Here is a 17298-nt window from a genome sequence, read left to right on the forward strand (position 1 = left end):
CTAATAGCGTTTCAAACGTCACTCGCTCTGAGACTTGGAGTGGTTCTTCCCCTTGCTCTGCATGGTTAACGCTGCTTCGAGGGTGGCTGTTGTCGTTGTGTTCCTGGTTCGAGCCCCGCGAGGAGAGGTACGGAAGCTATACTGTTACACTGGCAATACTAAAGTGCCTATAAGAACATCCAATAGTCAAAGGTTAACGAAATACAAATGGTATAGAGAGAAATATTCCTATAATTCCTATATTAACTACAACCTAAAACGTCTTACCTGGGAATATTGAAGATTCATGTTAAAAGGAACCACCAGCTTTCATATGTTCTCATGTTCTGAGCAAGGAACTTAAACGTTAGCTTTCTTACATGGCACATATTGCACTTTTACTTTCTTCTCCAACACTTTGTTTTTGCATTATTTAAACCAAATTGAACATGTTTCATTATTTATTTGAGGCTACATTGATTTTATTGATGTATTATATTAAGCTAAAATAAGTGTTCATTCAGTATTGTTGTAATTGTCATTATTACAAACAAATTTTTTAAAATCGGACGATTAATCGGTGTCGGGTTTTTTTTTTTTGGTCCTCCAATAATCGGTATCAGTATCGGCGTTGAAAAATCATTATCGGTCTAGCTGTGATTGCCTACTATTCCCATATGAAATAGAACAAAAGCTTTAGATTGAAGGGAAATACAGCGATGCAACAGCTACTGAAGAACTGCATGAGATAGAGAGGGCAAAATAAGAGTGTAAACAATTTAACTCCTTAGGAAGTGGATAACCAAGGTATTGAGTTGAGACTGCGTGTGTCACGCCCTGACCGTAGAGAGCTTTTTATGTCTCTATTTTTGGTTTGGTCAGGGTGTGATTTGGGTGGGCATTCTATGTTCATGTTTCTATGTTTTCTATTTCTTTGTGTTCGGCCAGGTATGGTTCTCAATCAGGGACAGCTGTCTATCGTTGTCTCTAATTGGGAATCATACTTAGGTAGCTTTTTTTCCCTGTGTGGGAACTTGTTTTTTCTGTGTGGGAACTTGTTCTTCGTTTGTGTGCAGATAGTTTGCACAAGGAAGCAGTTCGGTCGTTGTTTTCGTTATTGTTTTGTTTTGTCTAAAGTTTCACTTCAGTAATAAATATTATGTGGAACTCAAGGAACGCTGCGCCTTGGTCTCATCCTTCTTCATACGACGACCGTTACAGCGTGTGTGTGTGTGTGTGTGTGTGTGTGTGTGCGTGATTTGTGGAGAGAAACTCATTAAATTTAGACCCTGGGCACTAGAATAAACAGTGGTAGAGTGGTGCATTGTGGGATGCTCGGAGGCTAACGTTGGGGTAACACTGTCGTCAACAGTGGGGAGAGGTTGCCAATAACGTGGTCCCTTCCTTGTTTATAATTTATCACCAATGAGAGGTTACCGTGGGCTACTGTGTTTGTCTCCGAAACTAGGACAACAGCAGTTTATCTTACAAATGTACGCTTCAATATTTAATTTGCCTTTTGAGAGTCATTTCTGAAACATGCCTCCTGTACAACTAAGAAGGAAGTGACCATTTTTGAATACAGGGTCGTATTCCTTACGGCACTCAACGAAAACGTTCTGAGACGGAAAACAAAAAAGAGCATTTCTTATTGGATTCTTAACGAGCATTCTTAATGAGCATTACTTATAAGTCCAAGCAGACCCTCCCCGTGTTAGTCTGTTTTCGTCCGTGTGGTGCCTAATGAATACAACCCAGAGTGACCATGAAGTGACCATCTTTGAATGCACAGGGTTATAGCCTATATTAAGCCATGAAATGAGGCAACAGATTAGCACAATTAGTTGATGCTGAGACAGTAATACAACTACATTGGAATCTGTGAGCTCCCTCTGACACCCGACACTTAGTTATATTTTTAACAATTTCATTTATTCCAAATAAATTAGAGGTTCTTCTCCACCCGAGTGGAGTGAAAAGAGTACTGTTTACTGTGTGTGTTTATTTCCCCCTACTACCCCCCCCCCCCCCCCCCCAGCATACTGCAAAGATTCAACATTCATATGATCACTGTAAAAATAGGTCCTAAACTGTAATCCGCACGATATGGCGTCTGCACCATGAGTGTGTGTGTCAGTGTGTGTGTGTCTATTGATGTCTCTGTGTCTCAGTCTGTCTCTTGATTGGAGGCAGTGATAAGTAGAACTGAGATCAGAGGAGCAGCAGAACTGAAGAGAGGCAGGTACCATACACACACACACACACACACACACACACACACACACACACACACACACACACACACACACACACACACACACACACACACACACACACACACACAGTTCCAGGCATGGTCAACCTCATTAGCCAGCTCCACTCTGGTGAGTTCCACGCTCCAATCACCCACAGTCAAGCTTCCGCAGCACAGACTGTGTGTGTGTGTGTGTGTGTGTGTGTGTGTGTGTGTGTGTGTGTGTGTGTGTGTGTGTGTGTGTGTGTGTGTGTGTGTGTGTACGTACAGTCGGATACTGAGTCCTGGGCTTAGCAGCAGACAGCCGACAGGTCCTTAAGAAACCAAACTGTGGAATTCACTATCATTCAGCTCTTCTGTCACACAACTGAACTGTGCTACGGTGTAAAGATAACATCTTTACTGTATGCTGTAACACAATAGAGTATCTTACATTACTAACATATACATTACATACAGAACAGTAGATGTCATGTTTAGCATTCTCATCCTCATCCTATGAGTACTAACCTGAAACAACACCACTGCTGGAGAGCGAGAGAGAGAGAGAGACAGAGAGAGGGGAGAGAGAGAGAGACAGAGAGGGGGGAGAGAGAGAGAGAGACAGAGAGGGGGGAGAGAGAGAGAGAGAGACAGAGAGGGGGGAGAGAGAGAGAGAGAGACAGAGAGGGGGAGAGAGAGAGAGAGACAGAGAGGGGGGAGAGAGAGAGAGAGAGACAGAGAGGGGGGAGAGAGAGAGAGAGAGACAGAGAGGGGGAGAGAGAGAGAGAGACAGAGAGGGGGGAGAGAGCGAGAGAGACAGAGAGGGGGGAGAGAGAGAGAGAGACAGAGAGGGGGGAGAGAGAGAGAGAGACAGAGAGGGGGGAGAGAGATAGAGAGAGACAGAGAGGGGGGAGAGAGAGAGAGAGAGAGACAGAGAGGGGGGAGAGAGAGAGAGAGACAGAGAGGGGGGAGAGAGAGAGAGAGAGACAGAGAGGGGGGAGAGAGAGAGAGACAGAGAGGGGGGAGAGAGAGAGACAGAGAGGGGGGAGAGAGAGAGAGAGAGACAGAGAGGGGGAGAGAGAGAGAGAGAGACAGAGAGGGGGGAGAGAGCGAGAGAGACAGAGGGGGGAGAGAGCGAGAGAGACAGAGAGGGGGGAGAGAGAGAGAGAGACAGAGAGGGGGGAGAGAGAGAGAGAGACAGAGAGAGAGACAGAGAGGGGGGAGAGAGAGAGAGAGAGACAGAGAGGGGGGAGAGAGAGAGAGAGAGACAGAGAGGGGGAGAGAGAGAGAGAGACAGAGAGGGGGGAGAGAGAGAGAGAGACAGAGAGGGGGGAGAGAGAGAGAGAGAGACAGAGAGGGGGAGAGAGAGAGAGAGACAGAGAGGGGGGAGAGAGCGAGAGAGACAGAGAGGGGGGAGAGAGAGAGAGAGACAGAGAGGGGGGAGAGAGAGAGAGAGACAGAGAGGGGGGAGAGAGAGAGAGAGAGACAGAGAGGGGGGAGAGAGAGAGAGAGACAGAGAGGGGGGAGAGAGATAGAGAGAGACAGAGAGGGGGGAGAGAGAGAGAGAGACAGAGAGGGGGGAGAGAGAGAGAGAGAGACAGAGAGGGGGGAGAGAGAGAGAGACAGAGAGGGGGGAGAGAGAGAGAGAGAGAGACAGAGAGGGGGGAGAGAGAGAGAGAGAGACAGAGAGGGGGAGAGAGAGAGAGAGAGACAGAGAGGGGGGAGAGAGCGAGAGAGACAGAGAGGGGGGAGAGAGAGAGAGAGACAGAGAGGGGGGAGAGAGAGAGAGAGACAGAGAGGGGGGAGAGAGAGAGAGACAGAGAGGGGAGAGAGAGAGAGAGAGAGACAGAGAGGGGGAGAGAGAGAGAGAGAGACAGAGAGAGGGGAGAGAGCGAGAGAGACAGAGAGGGGGGAGAGAGAGAGAGAGACAGAGAGGGGGGAGAGAGAGAGAGACAGAGGGGGAGAGAGATAGAGAGAGGGGGGAGAGAGAGAGAGAGAGACAGAGAGAGGGGAGAGAGCGAGAGAGACAGAGAGGGGGGAGAGAGAGAGACAGAGGGGGAGAGAGATAGAGAGAGGGGGGAGAGAGAGAGAGAGACAGAGACAGAGGGGGAGAGAGAGAGACAGAGAGAGGGGAGAGAGAGAGAGAGAGAGACAGAGGGGGAGAGAGATAGAGAGAGGGGGGAGAGAGAGAGAGAGACAGAGAGAGGGGAGAGAGCGAGAGAGACAGAGAGGGGGGAGAGAGAGAGAGAGAGACAGAGAGAGGGGAGAGAGCGAGAGAGACAGAGAGGGGGGAGAGAGAGAGAGAGAGACAGAGGGGGAGAGAGACAGAGAGACAGAGGGGGAGAGAGACAGAGAGAGGGGAGAGAGCGAGAGAGACAGAGAGGGGGGAGAGAGAGAGAGAGAGACAGAGGGGGAGAGAGACAGAGAGAGGGGGGAGAGAGAGAGAGAGAGACAGAGACAGAGGGGGAGAGAGACAGAGAGAGGGGAGAGAGCGAGAGAGACAGAGAGGGGGGAGAGAGAGAGAGAGAGACAGAGGGGGAGAGAGACAGAGAGAGGGGGGAGAGAGAGAGAGAGAGACAGAGACAGAGGGGGAGAGAGAGAGAGGGGAGAGAGAGAGAGAGAGACAGAGAGGGGGGAGAGAGAGAGAGAGACAGAGAGGGGGGAGAGAGAGAGAGAGACAGAGAGGGGGGAGAGAGAGAGAGAGAGACAGAGAGGGGGGAGAGAGAGAGAGAGACAGAGAGGGGGGAGAGAGAGAGAGAGAGACAGAGAGAGGGGAGAGAGCGAGAGAGACAGAGAGGGGGGAGAGAGAGAGAGAGACAGAGAGGGGGGAGAGAGAGAGACAGAAGGGGAGAGAGATAGAGAGAGGGGGAGAGAGAGAGAGAGAGACAGAGAGAGGGGGGAGAGAGAGAGAGAGAGACAGAGAGAGGGGAGAGAGCGAGAGAGACAGAGAGGGGGGAGAGAGAGAGAGACAGAGGGGGAGAGAGATAGAGAGAGGGGGGAGAGAGAGAGAGAGACAGAGAGAGGGGAGAGAGCGAGAGAGACAGAGAGGGGGGAGAGAGAGAGAGAGACAGAGAGAGGGGAGAGAGCGAGAGAGACAGAGAGGGGGGAGAGAGAGAGAGAGAGACAGAGGGGGAGAGAGACAGAGAGACAGAGGGGGAGAGAGACAGAGAGAGGGGAGAGAGCGAGAGAGACAGAGAGGGGGGAGAGAGAGAGAGAGAGACAGAGGGGGAGAGAGACAGAGAGAGGGGGGAGAGAGAGAGAGAGAGACAGAGACAGAGGGGGAGAGAGACAGAGAGAGGGGAGAGAGCGAGAGAGACAGAGAGGGGGGAGAGAGAGAGAGAGAGACAGAGGGGGAGAGAGACAGAGAGAGGGGGGAGAGAGAGAGAGAGAGACAGAGACAGAGGGGGAGAGAGAGAGAGGGGAGAGAGAGAGAGAGAGACAGAGAGGGGGGAGAGAGAGAGAGAGACAGAGAGGGGGGAGAGAGAGAGAGAGAGACAGAGAGGGGGGAGAGAGAGAGAGAGAGACAGAGAGGGGGAGAGAGAGAGAGAGACAGAGAGGGGGGAGAGAGCGAGAGAGACAGAGAGGGGGGAGAGAGAGAGAGAGACAGAGAGGGGGGAGAGAGAGAGAGAGACAGAGAGGGGGGAGAGAGAGAGAGAGAGACAGAGAGGGGGGAGAGAGAGAGAGAGACAGAGAGGGGGGAGAGAGAGAGAGAGAGACAGAGAGAGGGGAGAGAGCGAGAGAGACAGAGAGGGGGGAGAGAGAGAGAGAGACAGAGAGGGGGGAGAGAGAGAGACAGAAGGGGAGAGAGATAGAGAGAGGGGGAGAGAGAGAGAGAGAGACAGAGAGAGGGGGGAGAGAGAGAGAGAGAGACAGAGAGAGGGGAGAGAGCGAGAGAGACAGAGAGGGGGGAGAGAGAGAGAGACAGAGGGGGAGAGAGATAGAGAGAGGGGGGAGAGAGAGAGAGAGACAGAGACAGAGGGGGAGAGAGAGAGACAGAGAGAGGGGAGAGAGAGAGAGAGAGAGACAGAGGGGGAGAGAGATAGAGAGAGGGGGGAGAGAGAGAGAGACAGAGAGAGGGGAGAGACAGAGAGAGGGGAGAGAGCGAGAGAGACAGAGAGGGGGGAGAGAGAGAGAGAGAGACAGAGGGGGAGAGAGACAGAGAGACAGAGGGGGAGAGAGACAGAGAGAGGGGAGAGAGCGAGAGAGACAGAGAGGGGGGAGAGAGAGAGAGAGAGACAGAGGGGGAGAGAGACAGAGAGAGGGGGGAGAGAGAGAGAGAGAGACAGAGACAGAGGGGGAGAGAGACAGAGAGAGGGGAGAGAGCGAGAGAGACAGAGAGGGGGGAGAGAGAGAGAGAGACAGAGGGGGAGAGAGACAGAGAGAGGGGGGAGAGAGAGAGAGAGACAGAGACAGAGGGGGAGAGAGAGAGACAGGCAGACAGACAGACAGAGAGAGAGGGTTGGATTGCTATTCCACAACGTTATGTAAAGGAGATAATTCTAGCTTCCTGGAATCACTCTCTCATTCTCATCTGCAAATGTAACACATTTGGATGCCCTGAACAATACATACAGTACCCTACAGTACAGTACATAGATGCAGTGCAGTGAGTGCATAGTTGCAGATGCATTTCTCCTATACAATGCCCCAAGGCATCGGTGTTCTTTTTCAGCTCGTACTCCTTTTCCCCTGGTAATGTAGCTGGACAGTTCATGTACTGTAAAGGTTACATTATAACCTATATTCAGCCTAGTGATGCTGTAGTGACATTTTAGTCATGGTAAATGTTCAGCAGTTGGTAGAGCGTGACCCTTGTAGCGCCAGGGTAGTGGGTTCGATTCCCGGAACACCCATACTTAAAATGTATCCAGGCATGACTAAATCGTCTAGTAATTGGCATATATATTATATATTATATGTAACTGTGTCTGCCTAAGGGGCAGACTGACAGACAGACAGACAGACTGACCGCTAGCTAAGCGGAAGGTCACTGATCTACAGTGCATCTCAACATGCCTTCCTCTCAGCCGCGCCCCTAAATAATTAATAAAGCCAATTTTTAGGAGATCTGAGGTTCAGAAATGACCTTGCGTTGATCTGGTTCACTTGTTTATTTGGATCCCCATTGGCTCTTGCAGAAACAGATGCTACTCTCCCAGGGTCCACAAAGAAACACAAAACAGGACAAGTAGCAGAACACTGATACACTGATTTTAAAAGACAATGATATACAAACAATACAACAACAAAAAATATTACAGTCAATATAACGAAGCAGCCAATGTGTGTGTTAGAGTGTTTCTGTCACACCCTGGTCGAAGTATTTTGTGTTTATCTTTATTTATTTGGTCAGGCCAGGGTGTGGCATGGGTTTTTGTATGTGGTGTGTATGTATGGGGATTGTAGCTAGTGGGGTGTTCTAGCTAAGTCTATGGCTGTCTGAAGTGGTTCTCAATCAGAGGCAGGTGTTTATCGTTGTCTCTGATTGGGAACCATATTTAGGCAGCCATATTCTTTGAGTTTGTCGTGGGTGATTGTCCTTTGTGTCCTGATGTCATTGGTCTGTGTTAGGTTACACAAGTATAGGCTGTTTCGGTTTTCGTTAAGTTTATTGTTTTGATAGTGTTTGTGTTTAGTGTGTTACTTCATTAAACATGGATTGCAATAGACACGCCGCATTTTGGTCCGACTCTCCTTCACATACAGAAAACCGTTACAGAATCACCCACCACAAAGGGACCAAGCAGCGTGTCAACAGGCAAGAACAGCCCAAAGTGGAGTACAGTATGGACTATACTTCTTGGGAGGAGATAGACAGGTGGGCGGTCGACCCAGGGAGAGTGCCGGAGCCCGCCTGGGATTCGATGGAGCAGTGCGCGGAAGGATATAGGAGAATGGAGTTTGCGAAGCAAGCAAGGCGGCGCGGACGGAGGCCCCATAGTCAGCCCCAAAAATTTCTTGGGGGGGGGCTCAGGGAGAGTGTGGCAGAGTCAGGAGCCAGACCTGAGCCAACTCTCCCTGTTTATCGTGAGGAGCCAAGGAGGAGACCAGAACCAGAGCCGGTGTTGGAGGTGAGCGAAACAGAGACTGTGAAGGAGTTAATGGGGAAATTGGAGGAGAGAGAAATGAGGGAGTTGCTGTGTTGGTGTTTTAAACATGGAATTCGCCCGACGGAGCGTGTCGGGGATTTGATGGCACCTGGGTCAGCGCTCCATACTCGTCCTGAGGTGCGTGTTAGTCGGCTGGTGAAGATGGTGCCAGTCTCACGTACCAGGCCTCCTGTGCACCTCCCTAGCCTTGCACGTCCTGTGCCAGCACCGCTCTCAAGATCTCCAGTACGCCTTCACGGTCTAACCCATCCTGTGCCACCTCCACACCCCAGCCCTCCGGTAGCAGCTCCCCGCACCAGGCTTCCTGTGCGTGTCCTCGGCCCAGTACCACCAGTGCCAGCACCACGCATCAGGCCTACAGTGCGCCTCGCCTGTCCAGCGCTGTCGGAGCCTTCCTTCTCTACAGCGCTGCCGGAGTCTCTCGCCTGTTCAGAACTGCCAGTTTGCAAGGAGCTGCCAGTTTGCAAGGAGCTGCCAGTTTGCAAGGAGCTGCCAGTTTGCAAGGAGCTGCCAGTTTGCAAGGAGCTGCCAGTTTGCAAGGAGCTGCCAGTTTGCAAGGAGCTGCCAGTTTGCAAGGAGCTGCCAGTTTGCAAGGAGCTGCCAGTTAGCATAGAGCTGCCAGTCTGCAAGGAGCTGCCAGTCTGCAGGGAGCTGCCAGTCAGCATGGAGCAGCCAGAGCTGTCTGTCAGCATGGAGCAGCCAGTCAGCATGGAGCAGCCAGAGCTGCCAGTCAGCATGGAGCAGCCAGAGCTGCCAGTCAGCATGGAGCAGCCAGAGCTGTCAGTCAGCATGGAGCAGCCAGTCAGCATGGAGCAGCCAGAGCTGCCAGTCGACCAGACTCTTCCAGATCTGCCAGTCGACCAGACTCTTCCAGATCTGCCAGTCGACCAGACTCTTCCAGATCTGCCAGTCGACCAGACTCTTCCAGATCTGCCAGTCGACCAGACTCTTCCAGATCTGCCAGTCGACCAGACTCTTCCAGATCTGCCAGTCGACCAGACTCTTCCAGATCTGCCAGTCAGCCAGGATCTGGTAGATTCATCAACCTGCCTGAGCTTCCTCTCACTCCTGAGCTTCCTCTCACTCCTGAGCTTCCTCTCACTCCTGAGCTTCCCCTCAGTCCCGAGCTGCCTCAGTCCCGAGCTGCCCCTCAGTCCCGAGCTGCTCCTCAGTCCAGTGGGGTTCTGGGTGAGGACTACTAGGCCATGGTCGGCGGCGAGGGTGGACTACCCAGGGACGCGAGGAGAGGGGACTAAGACATTGATTGAGTGGAGTCCACGTCCCGCGCCGGAGCCGCCACCATGGACAGACGCCCACCCGGACCCTCCCTATTGTTTTGAGGTGCGTTCGGGAGTCCGCACCTTAGGGGGGGGGTTCTGTCACACCCTGGTCGAAGTATTTTGTGTTTATCTTTATTTATTTGGTCAGGCCAGGGTGTGGCATGGGTTTTTGTATGTGGTGTGTATGTATGGGGATTGTAGCTAGTGGGGTGTTCTAGCTAAGTCTATGGCTGTCTGAAGTGGTTCTCAATCAGAGGCAGGTGTTTATCGTTGTCTCTGATTGGGAACCATATTTAGGCAGCCATATTCTTTGAGTTTGTCGTGGGTGATTGTCCTTTGTGTCCTGATGTCATTGGTCTGTGTTAGGTTACACAAGTATAGGCTGTTTCGGTTTTCGTTAAGTTTATTGTTTTGATAGTGTTTGTGTTTAGTGTGTTACTTCATTAAACATGGATTGCAATAGACACGCCGCATTTTGGTCCGACTCTCCTTCACATACAGAAAACCGTTACAGTTTCACGGTCCCCAGTAGTTCCATGAGATGTTGTTTAACCCCTGTAATTCTAAGCCGCTGGGGGGAGGGGGAGTTCTGAGCTGACATATGGAATTGTTTTAATAAGGTCATACCATGGATCATTTAGCTATTTGATTTCGAATTTTAGGACCCTGTTAGGTATCACTCAAATATATACAATTATTATTTGATCAAATGTCGAATTTGGCCTTTACTACTGTAGCCCATAGAAACGCATTGATTAACACATTCAGAAATGGCAGAAAAAGACAGTCAAAAAATGAATGACAAGAAACAACATTCTGAAGTGTCTGTCCTGTATCTAGGAGATGTAAGAAAGCTTGGGATTTAACCTCTTTTTTGGGGGGGGGGTAGGCACAAAGCTACCTCTATACTTCCAAATGGTATGGGTTACATTCAGACCAGTCCTGTGACACTGTGGGGGTCGTAGAGCAAAACGGAGAACACTGTCATGTTCGTGAGAATCGGTTTCGGATGTTACAAACATAAGTTGGCACATCGACAGTACTGACTTCAGTCCCGTGACACGTGTGGGGGGCCGTTGAGCAGAATGGACGCTACAGACGTATTCGAGATGCGGCCCGTGCAAAAGTGATATCTCTAGTTTAAACTGAAGGATTTTGATGGAGATTTTTTGTATTATGTTACTTAGATTGACACACCGGTGAGTAGTTGGAGATGGAAGGGAGTTCCATGTGATCATGGCTCTGTATAAAATGTGCCGTGAATTCGTTTTGGATTTAGGGACTGTGAAGAGACCCCTGGTGGCATGTCTTTAAAAAAAAAAAAATATTGAACCTTTATTTAACCAGGTAGGCTAGTTGAGAACAAGTTCTCATTTACAACTGCGACCTGACCAAGGTAAAGCAAAGCAGTGTGACAGAAACAACAACACAGAGTTACACATGTAATAAACAAGCGTACAGTCAATAAACAATAGGAAAAAAAATAAAGTCTATATACTGTGTGTACAAATGGCTTGGGGAGGTATGGAAATAAATAGGCCATAGTAGCAAAGTAATTACTATTTAGAAGATTAACACTGGAGTGATAGATGAGCAGATGATAATGAGCAGATGATGGTGTGTAAGTAGTGATACTGGTGTGCAAAAGAGCAGCAAAGTAAATAAAAACACTATGGGGATGAGGTAGGTAGATTGGGCTATTTACAGATGGACTATGTACAGCGGCATCGATCGGTTAGCTGCTCAGATAGCTGATGTTTAAAGTTAGTGAGGGAAATGTAAGTCTTCAGCTTCAGCGATTTTTGTAATTCGTTCCAGTCACTGGCAGCAGAGAACTGTAAGGAAAGGAGGCCAAAGGAGGTGTTGGCTTTGGGGATGACCAGTGAGAAATACCTGCTGGAGCATGTGCGACTTGTAGCGTACAGGTTGCAGTGGTGGGTAGTATATGGGGCTTTGGTGACAAAACGGATGGCACTGTGATAGACTGCATCCACTTTGTTGAGTAGAGTGTTGGGGGCTATTTTGTAAATGACATCGCAGAAGTCGAGGATCGGTAGGATAGTCAGTTTTACGAGGAGTTTAACTTCCTCAACGTGACCATGATAACTGACCGTCCAGTGTTATACCTAGGAGTTTAACTTCCTCAACTTGACCATGACAACTGACTGTCTGGTGTTATACTTAGGAGTTTAACTTCCTCAACGTGACCATGATAACTGACCGTCCAGTGTTATACCTAGGAGTTTAACTTCCTCAACTTGACCATGATAACTGACCATCCAGTGTTATACCTAGGAGTTTAACTTCCTCAACTTGACCATGATAACTGACCGTCCAGTGTCATACATAGGAGTTTAACTTCCTCAACTTGACCATGATAACTGACCGTCCAGTGTCATACCTAGGAGTTTAACTTCCTCAACTTGACCATGATAACTGACTGTCTGGTGTTATACCGAGGAGTTTAACTTCCTCAACGTGACCATGATAACTGACCGTCCAGTGTTATACCTAGGAGTTTAACTTCCTCAACTTGACCATGATAACTGACCATCCAGTGTTATACCTAGGAGTTTAACTTCCTCAACTTGACCATGATAACTGACCGTCCAGTGTCATACCTAGGAGTTTAACTTCCTCAACTTGACCATGATAACTGACTGTCTGGTGTTATACAGAGGAGTTTAACTTCCTCAACGTGACCATGATAACTGACTGTCTGGTGTTATACCAAGGAGTTTAACTTCCTCAACTTGACCATGATAACTGACTGTCTGGTGTTATACCTAGGAGAATAACTTCCTCAACTTGACCATGATAACTGACTGTCTGGTGTTATACCTAGGAGAATAACTTCCTCAACTTGACCATGATAACTGACCATCCAGTGTTATACCTAGGAGTTTAACTCCCTCAACTTGACTATGATATCTGACTGTCCAGTGTCATACCTAGGAGTTTAACTCCCTCTACTTGCTCAGTGGCCACACCCTTTATACACGACTCCAGTTGAGTTTTAGGTCTTAGAGAATGTTTTGAAATACAATGTATTTAAGACCAGTTTATTATTAATCACCCATTCAGATTCAGAGGCTTTTCCCGTTGTGTTTTATGTCATTTGGTATTGTATTTTCTTTCCTATATAGTTTAGTCCCAAAAAATCTCAATTGACAGTATGTCAACCAATCAATCGGCTGAGCAGCCTGACTTGTTTGCCGCCTCTTGTGCATCATTTCTGGAGCGATAGAAAGGACCGAAGAGGTTGACTGGGTCCACATGGAAGAGTTGATGTGTTTTCTGCTTTGATTTAGACATAAATTATATCTCGATTACACATTTTGATAATACACAGGTAGTTTGCAGCCAAGGGTAGGATTGGTCAATCTATACATGTGATAACTTCCTTGAGTTCCTAAACACTGAGGGACAGTTTTCTAAACACAGATTAAGCCTAAATAAATAAAAAAAACACTTTTAATATAGTGTACTTCAATGCTTTGAGTCAACGACTAAAGGCTTAATCTGGGTCTGGGAAACTATCCTTGTCCTGAGCATCAAAGTTTTTCCTTCAAAAAAAAGGTCACATTGGCTATTGCTAATTCGGTTTTACAAAAGGGTGTTTTGCCCTTTCTCTCTTTGTACTTTAGAAGAACGATCAGTTATGTAAAGTCATAATTAGTCTTAGTCCTGAGCTGCATGGAAAGTGTTAGATCCGGGAACCGCGATGTATTAGTGGGACCAGATTTTCTGCACAGCAAATCACACAAATCTTTTTGAGGAAAAGAAAAATGAAGAGCCGTTCCGCTGAGCACAGAGGTGAAACTCTGGGGAAGTTAAGCTCCACTTTATTCTTGAATAATCACGTCAACTATTCTTTCTGTGACCCCAAATCCAATTCCGGTCAGCGGTATAAAACCCAACCCTCTGAATATCTAAATGTTCTGAGGAACTGTTCCTCGCCTTATTGTTCCGGTCAGGTTTGAATATATCTCCAATGTCATTGTGAATATTGGGAGAGTGATTCTATCAGTTCGTGATCAGTTGAATCCATTACATCAGTTCTAGTCAGTTCATACTGGAAGGGGTTTCAGCATGTTGTCAGTATCAGTTCAGTTGATGCCAAACGTTATCCAAACGTTACATCATCACCCTATCACAAGCCCGTGATTAAAACCGTACGATCACATGACCTGTGTCGCATTTCTGCTTGGGAGCTTGGGATTGGCTAATCCGTTTAAGGCTAATTGTTCCCACTCTCCTCCACATTAAGCTGTCAGCTTACAAATAGAATGACCCACCTATCACAGAACACAATGTCATCAGCAGTCTGCCTACCCTCCCTCACCTTTCTAATGTCACTATTAGCGTCTGGGTCAGACTACTGTCAGCTGCTTATACACTTAAAACGAAGTGTGTTCATGTGTGTGTGTGTGTGTGCGCGTGTGTGTGTGTGTGTGTGTGAGCGTCTAACCTTCTTCACTCATAACGCCCCGAGGCTCCTTAGTCGTGAAATAAATTCCATTCCACACACCCTGACCTCCAAAACTTGAAGGGAGTTTTCATACATGATCTCTATCCTCACACACGCACACACAGACAGACACACACACAAACAGTTTTTGCTATTTTCTCCCTCCCGTAGATAAATTGAGGCGTGCGTGCGCGCACCTTTGATGTTAATGTGTGGACTAGCGTAGTGGAGGCTTACAGTGGGATTTTTTTTTGTAGAAGTCTACAGTCACAAGATCTTATGAATAGTTAATAGGCAATAGAAGCCAGCCCAGAGAGCTGGGGGAGAGAATGTGCTGCAAACATTATTATAGTCGCATGGGGAGGACAACAGTGGAGCAGAGAGAGAGAGTAAACTAAGAGGGATAGTTCTGTATTGTTTTGAGACATCTGTGTTTGACAGAACTACGGTGTGCTGTCAGAATCCGTGTCACATTACAATGATGTGTCCTTGTGTTAATGTCATGTATTGTAGATATCTCACATCCTGTCAGAAGGAGTACAAGAGGAAATGGACTGAACCCCACAGGGCCTTGTTTGTTTTCACACCTTAACCCATTGGTACCTCTCTCCTCTTTCCCCCATATCTCTCTCATTCTCTCCTCTCATCTTCCTTACTATTTGACTGTCCTCGCCTTCTCCGTGTGTTTCATACTGCTGTGTGGCTATCAGATTGTGTAAGCCTTTTTTACATTTGTGCACGCCCACACAGGGGGAATAGGGTGGAAAACTATAGCAGAACTTATCCAAATTGACAGTTACTTAGCTGAGCCTGTGAAGTCTGGCTGACGTTACAGGAGAGTGGCCTGTCTGGTGGCTGTCAACTGCAGCGCTGCAGCAGAGGGTTGAAACAGTCGAGGGGGGGGACGCCTCAAAGCCTGTGCCCACACAGTCTGGAGTGGAGTTATCACACCAAACACACGATAGAGCGATCAAATGGAACGTTGTGATGTACCATCTATCACCATTAACTAAACAGTCACGTGCGGTATTGTCCCTCCCCTCTCCTGTTTTACTCCCCGACACAGCTGTTTCATTGTCAAAAGGGACGTTGTTTCATTTAACACCCAAACTGTAGAACTAAATGATCTGTCACTGAGCTACATCTCTTCTGTTTCTCTCTCTCTCGCTCTCTCAGCTTTGATGTCAGCTGGATGCTGTACCACCAACTGTAGAAATGTGAAACTATGGGACAGGTAAGAATCATTCAATAAGACACATTTGAACTTTTTTGTAACTTAGCAGATGCTTTAATCCAGAGCGATTTACAGTAGTGAGTACATGCATTTTCATACTTTTGACCCCTGTACTGGTCCCCCGTGGGAATCGAACCCACAACCCTGGCTTTGCGAGTGCCATGCTCTACCAACTTTGCTCCCGAGTGGCGCAAGGCACTGCATCTCAGTGCAAGAGGCGTCACTACAGTCCCTTGTTCGAATCCAGGCTGTATCATAAGGCGGCGCACAATTGGCCAAGCATTGTCCGGGTTTGGCTGGTGTAGACCGTCATTGTAAATAAGAATTAGTTCTTAAACTTGCCCAGTTAAATGAATACAAATATTTCAAAAAATATCCCTTCCTTAAACGTAGCCCTCAGCAAAACTTTACAAAGCCTGTATAAGCAGACCTGAGCCAGAGGGAATAGAAGAATTGTAACTCTAGCTGTGTCATCCTATGAGTCAAAGAGAACGCACCCGCCCAGTGTGGTAGCCTGGTCCCAGATCTGTTTGTGCTCTCTGGAATGCCAATGACCAGAAGTTGACAAGAGACCACAAACAGATGTGGAACAAGGCTACCAGTGTGGTAACTAAGGTGTACATCACATCAGTTGGCCAATCTGGATGTATAATAATCAAGCTGTGTGGCAGACAGTGAGACTGTAGTGGGTTTATAGTAATGAAGAGATAGAGGTGACCTTGCCATCTTAAATCTTGGCCCAGAGGGGAGGGAGCAGATGACTCTGTGTGTGTGTGTGTGTGTGTGTGTGTGTGTGTGTGTGTGTGTGTGTGTGTGTGTGTGTGTGTGTGTGTGTGTGTGTGTGTGTGTGTGTGTGTGTGTAGGTGGCAGTTTTAATATTGAATGATTTAGTGACAGGACATCCCCTCTCTCCTGGGGGATTGCACACCACCTTACATACACACAATCACTTCTTGATGTTTCATTCTGCCCAAAGATGGAACATACTCGTTTCCTGTTCTTTACTTTCTCAGAATTCCTCTCACCCTCTTTCTCGTATTCCCCCCTTTCTCTTTCTTGTTCTCGTTCTCTCTGCTTCTTTAGTCACATCATAACAGTAAGTATATCATTGATGCATTCAAAGTATGCCTTAAACATGTCTTCTTCTCGCTTATAGCTTCGATGCCTCTTCTTGACAACACTGCACCCCAGCTGGCACGTTTGGGGTGAGACGTACCTCCTCAACGGTGGGATAAGGAGGGTCCAACACTCCTGCTGCCCTGGCCCAAACAGACAATGGGACAACTGGACACCCCTCTCCAAGATCCTGATGGTCTGTCCCATCCGTCCTCATATACTACTATGTTTTCATTTCTTCATATCTAGAGTTTGGGACAATTTGGGGGAAAACTTGGGAATGCTACTAGGACGGATGGATGGCATTCCCAAAGACTGCCACAGCTAAATGGATGAGAGTGAGACTGGATGCCGCATATGAGCTCCCTGCCAACCACCAAGACATGGCCTACCTCCCAGAGAGTGAAAGAAGCAGGGGAAGAAGTGAAAAGAAGGAGAGAAGAAGAGGACCACTCCTCTCAGCTCATCAGTCTGGGGTTCTCTCTCTCTCTCTCGCTCCCTCTCTCCTATTCCTCCCTCTGCCTCTACCCTTTCTCTCTTATTATCTCTTTATCTCTCTCTCCTATTCCTCTTTCTCCCTCTGCCTCTCCCCCTCTCTCTCTCTCTCTCTCTCTCTCTCTCTCCTGTTCCTCTTTCTCCCTCAGCCTCTTCCCTCTCTCTCTCTCTCTCCTGTTCCTCTTTCTCACTCAGCCACTTCCCTCTCTCTCTTAATCTCTATATCTTCCCATTCACTTCTACTTTCTTCTTCTCTTTCCTCTCTCCCCTGCTTTCTCGCTCTCTCCCACCACCCCCTTTCTCCTTCCATCCCCCCTTCTCCCCCTCTCCCTCCTCCTTCCCCCCCATCTCCAGCAGCCTCCACAGATATTCATCTT

The 17298-nt window shown here is 48.2% G+C and overlaps 1 protein-coding gene across 1 annotated transcript in view; it reads left to right on the forward strand.

Moving 5' to 3' along the window:
* LOC110493484 (coiled-coil domain-containing protein 85A) overlaps positions 1–17017 on the forward strand; it is a 39191-nt gene extending 22174 nt beyond the window's left edge. The window contains exons 3-4 of the mRNA XM_036949413.1: positions 15253–15310; positions 16467–17017. Of these exons, the coding sequence (XP_036805308.1) occupies positions 15253–15310; positions 16467–16485 (77 nt within the window). The 3' untranslated portion in view covers positions 16486–17017. The remainder of the gene's footprint in view (positions 1–15252; positions 15311–16466) is intronic.
* Positions 17018–17298: the final 281 nt, after the last annotated feature.

Source organism: Oncorhynchus mykiss, chromosome 17 (assembly GCF_013265735.2).
Source record: "Oncorhynchus mykiss isolate Arlee chromosome 17, USDA_OmykA_1.1, whole genome shotgun sequence".
NCBI lineage: Eukaryota > Metazoa > Chordata > Actinopteri > Salmoniformes > Salmonidae > Oncorhynchus > Oncorhynchus mykiss.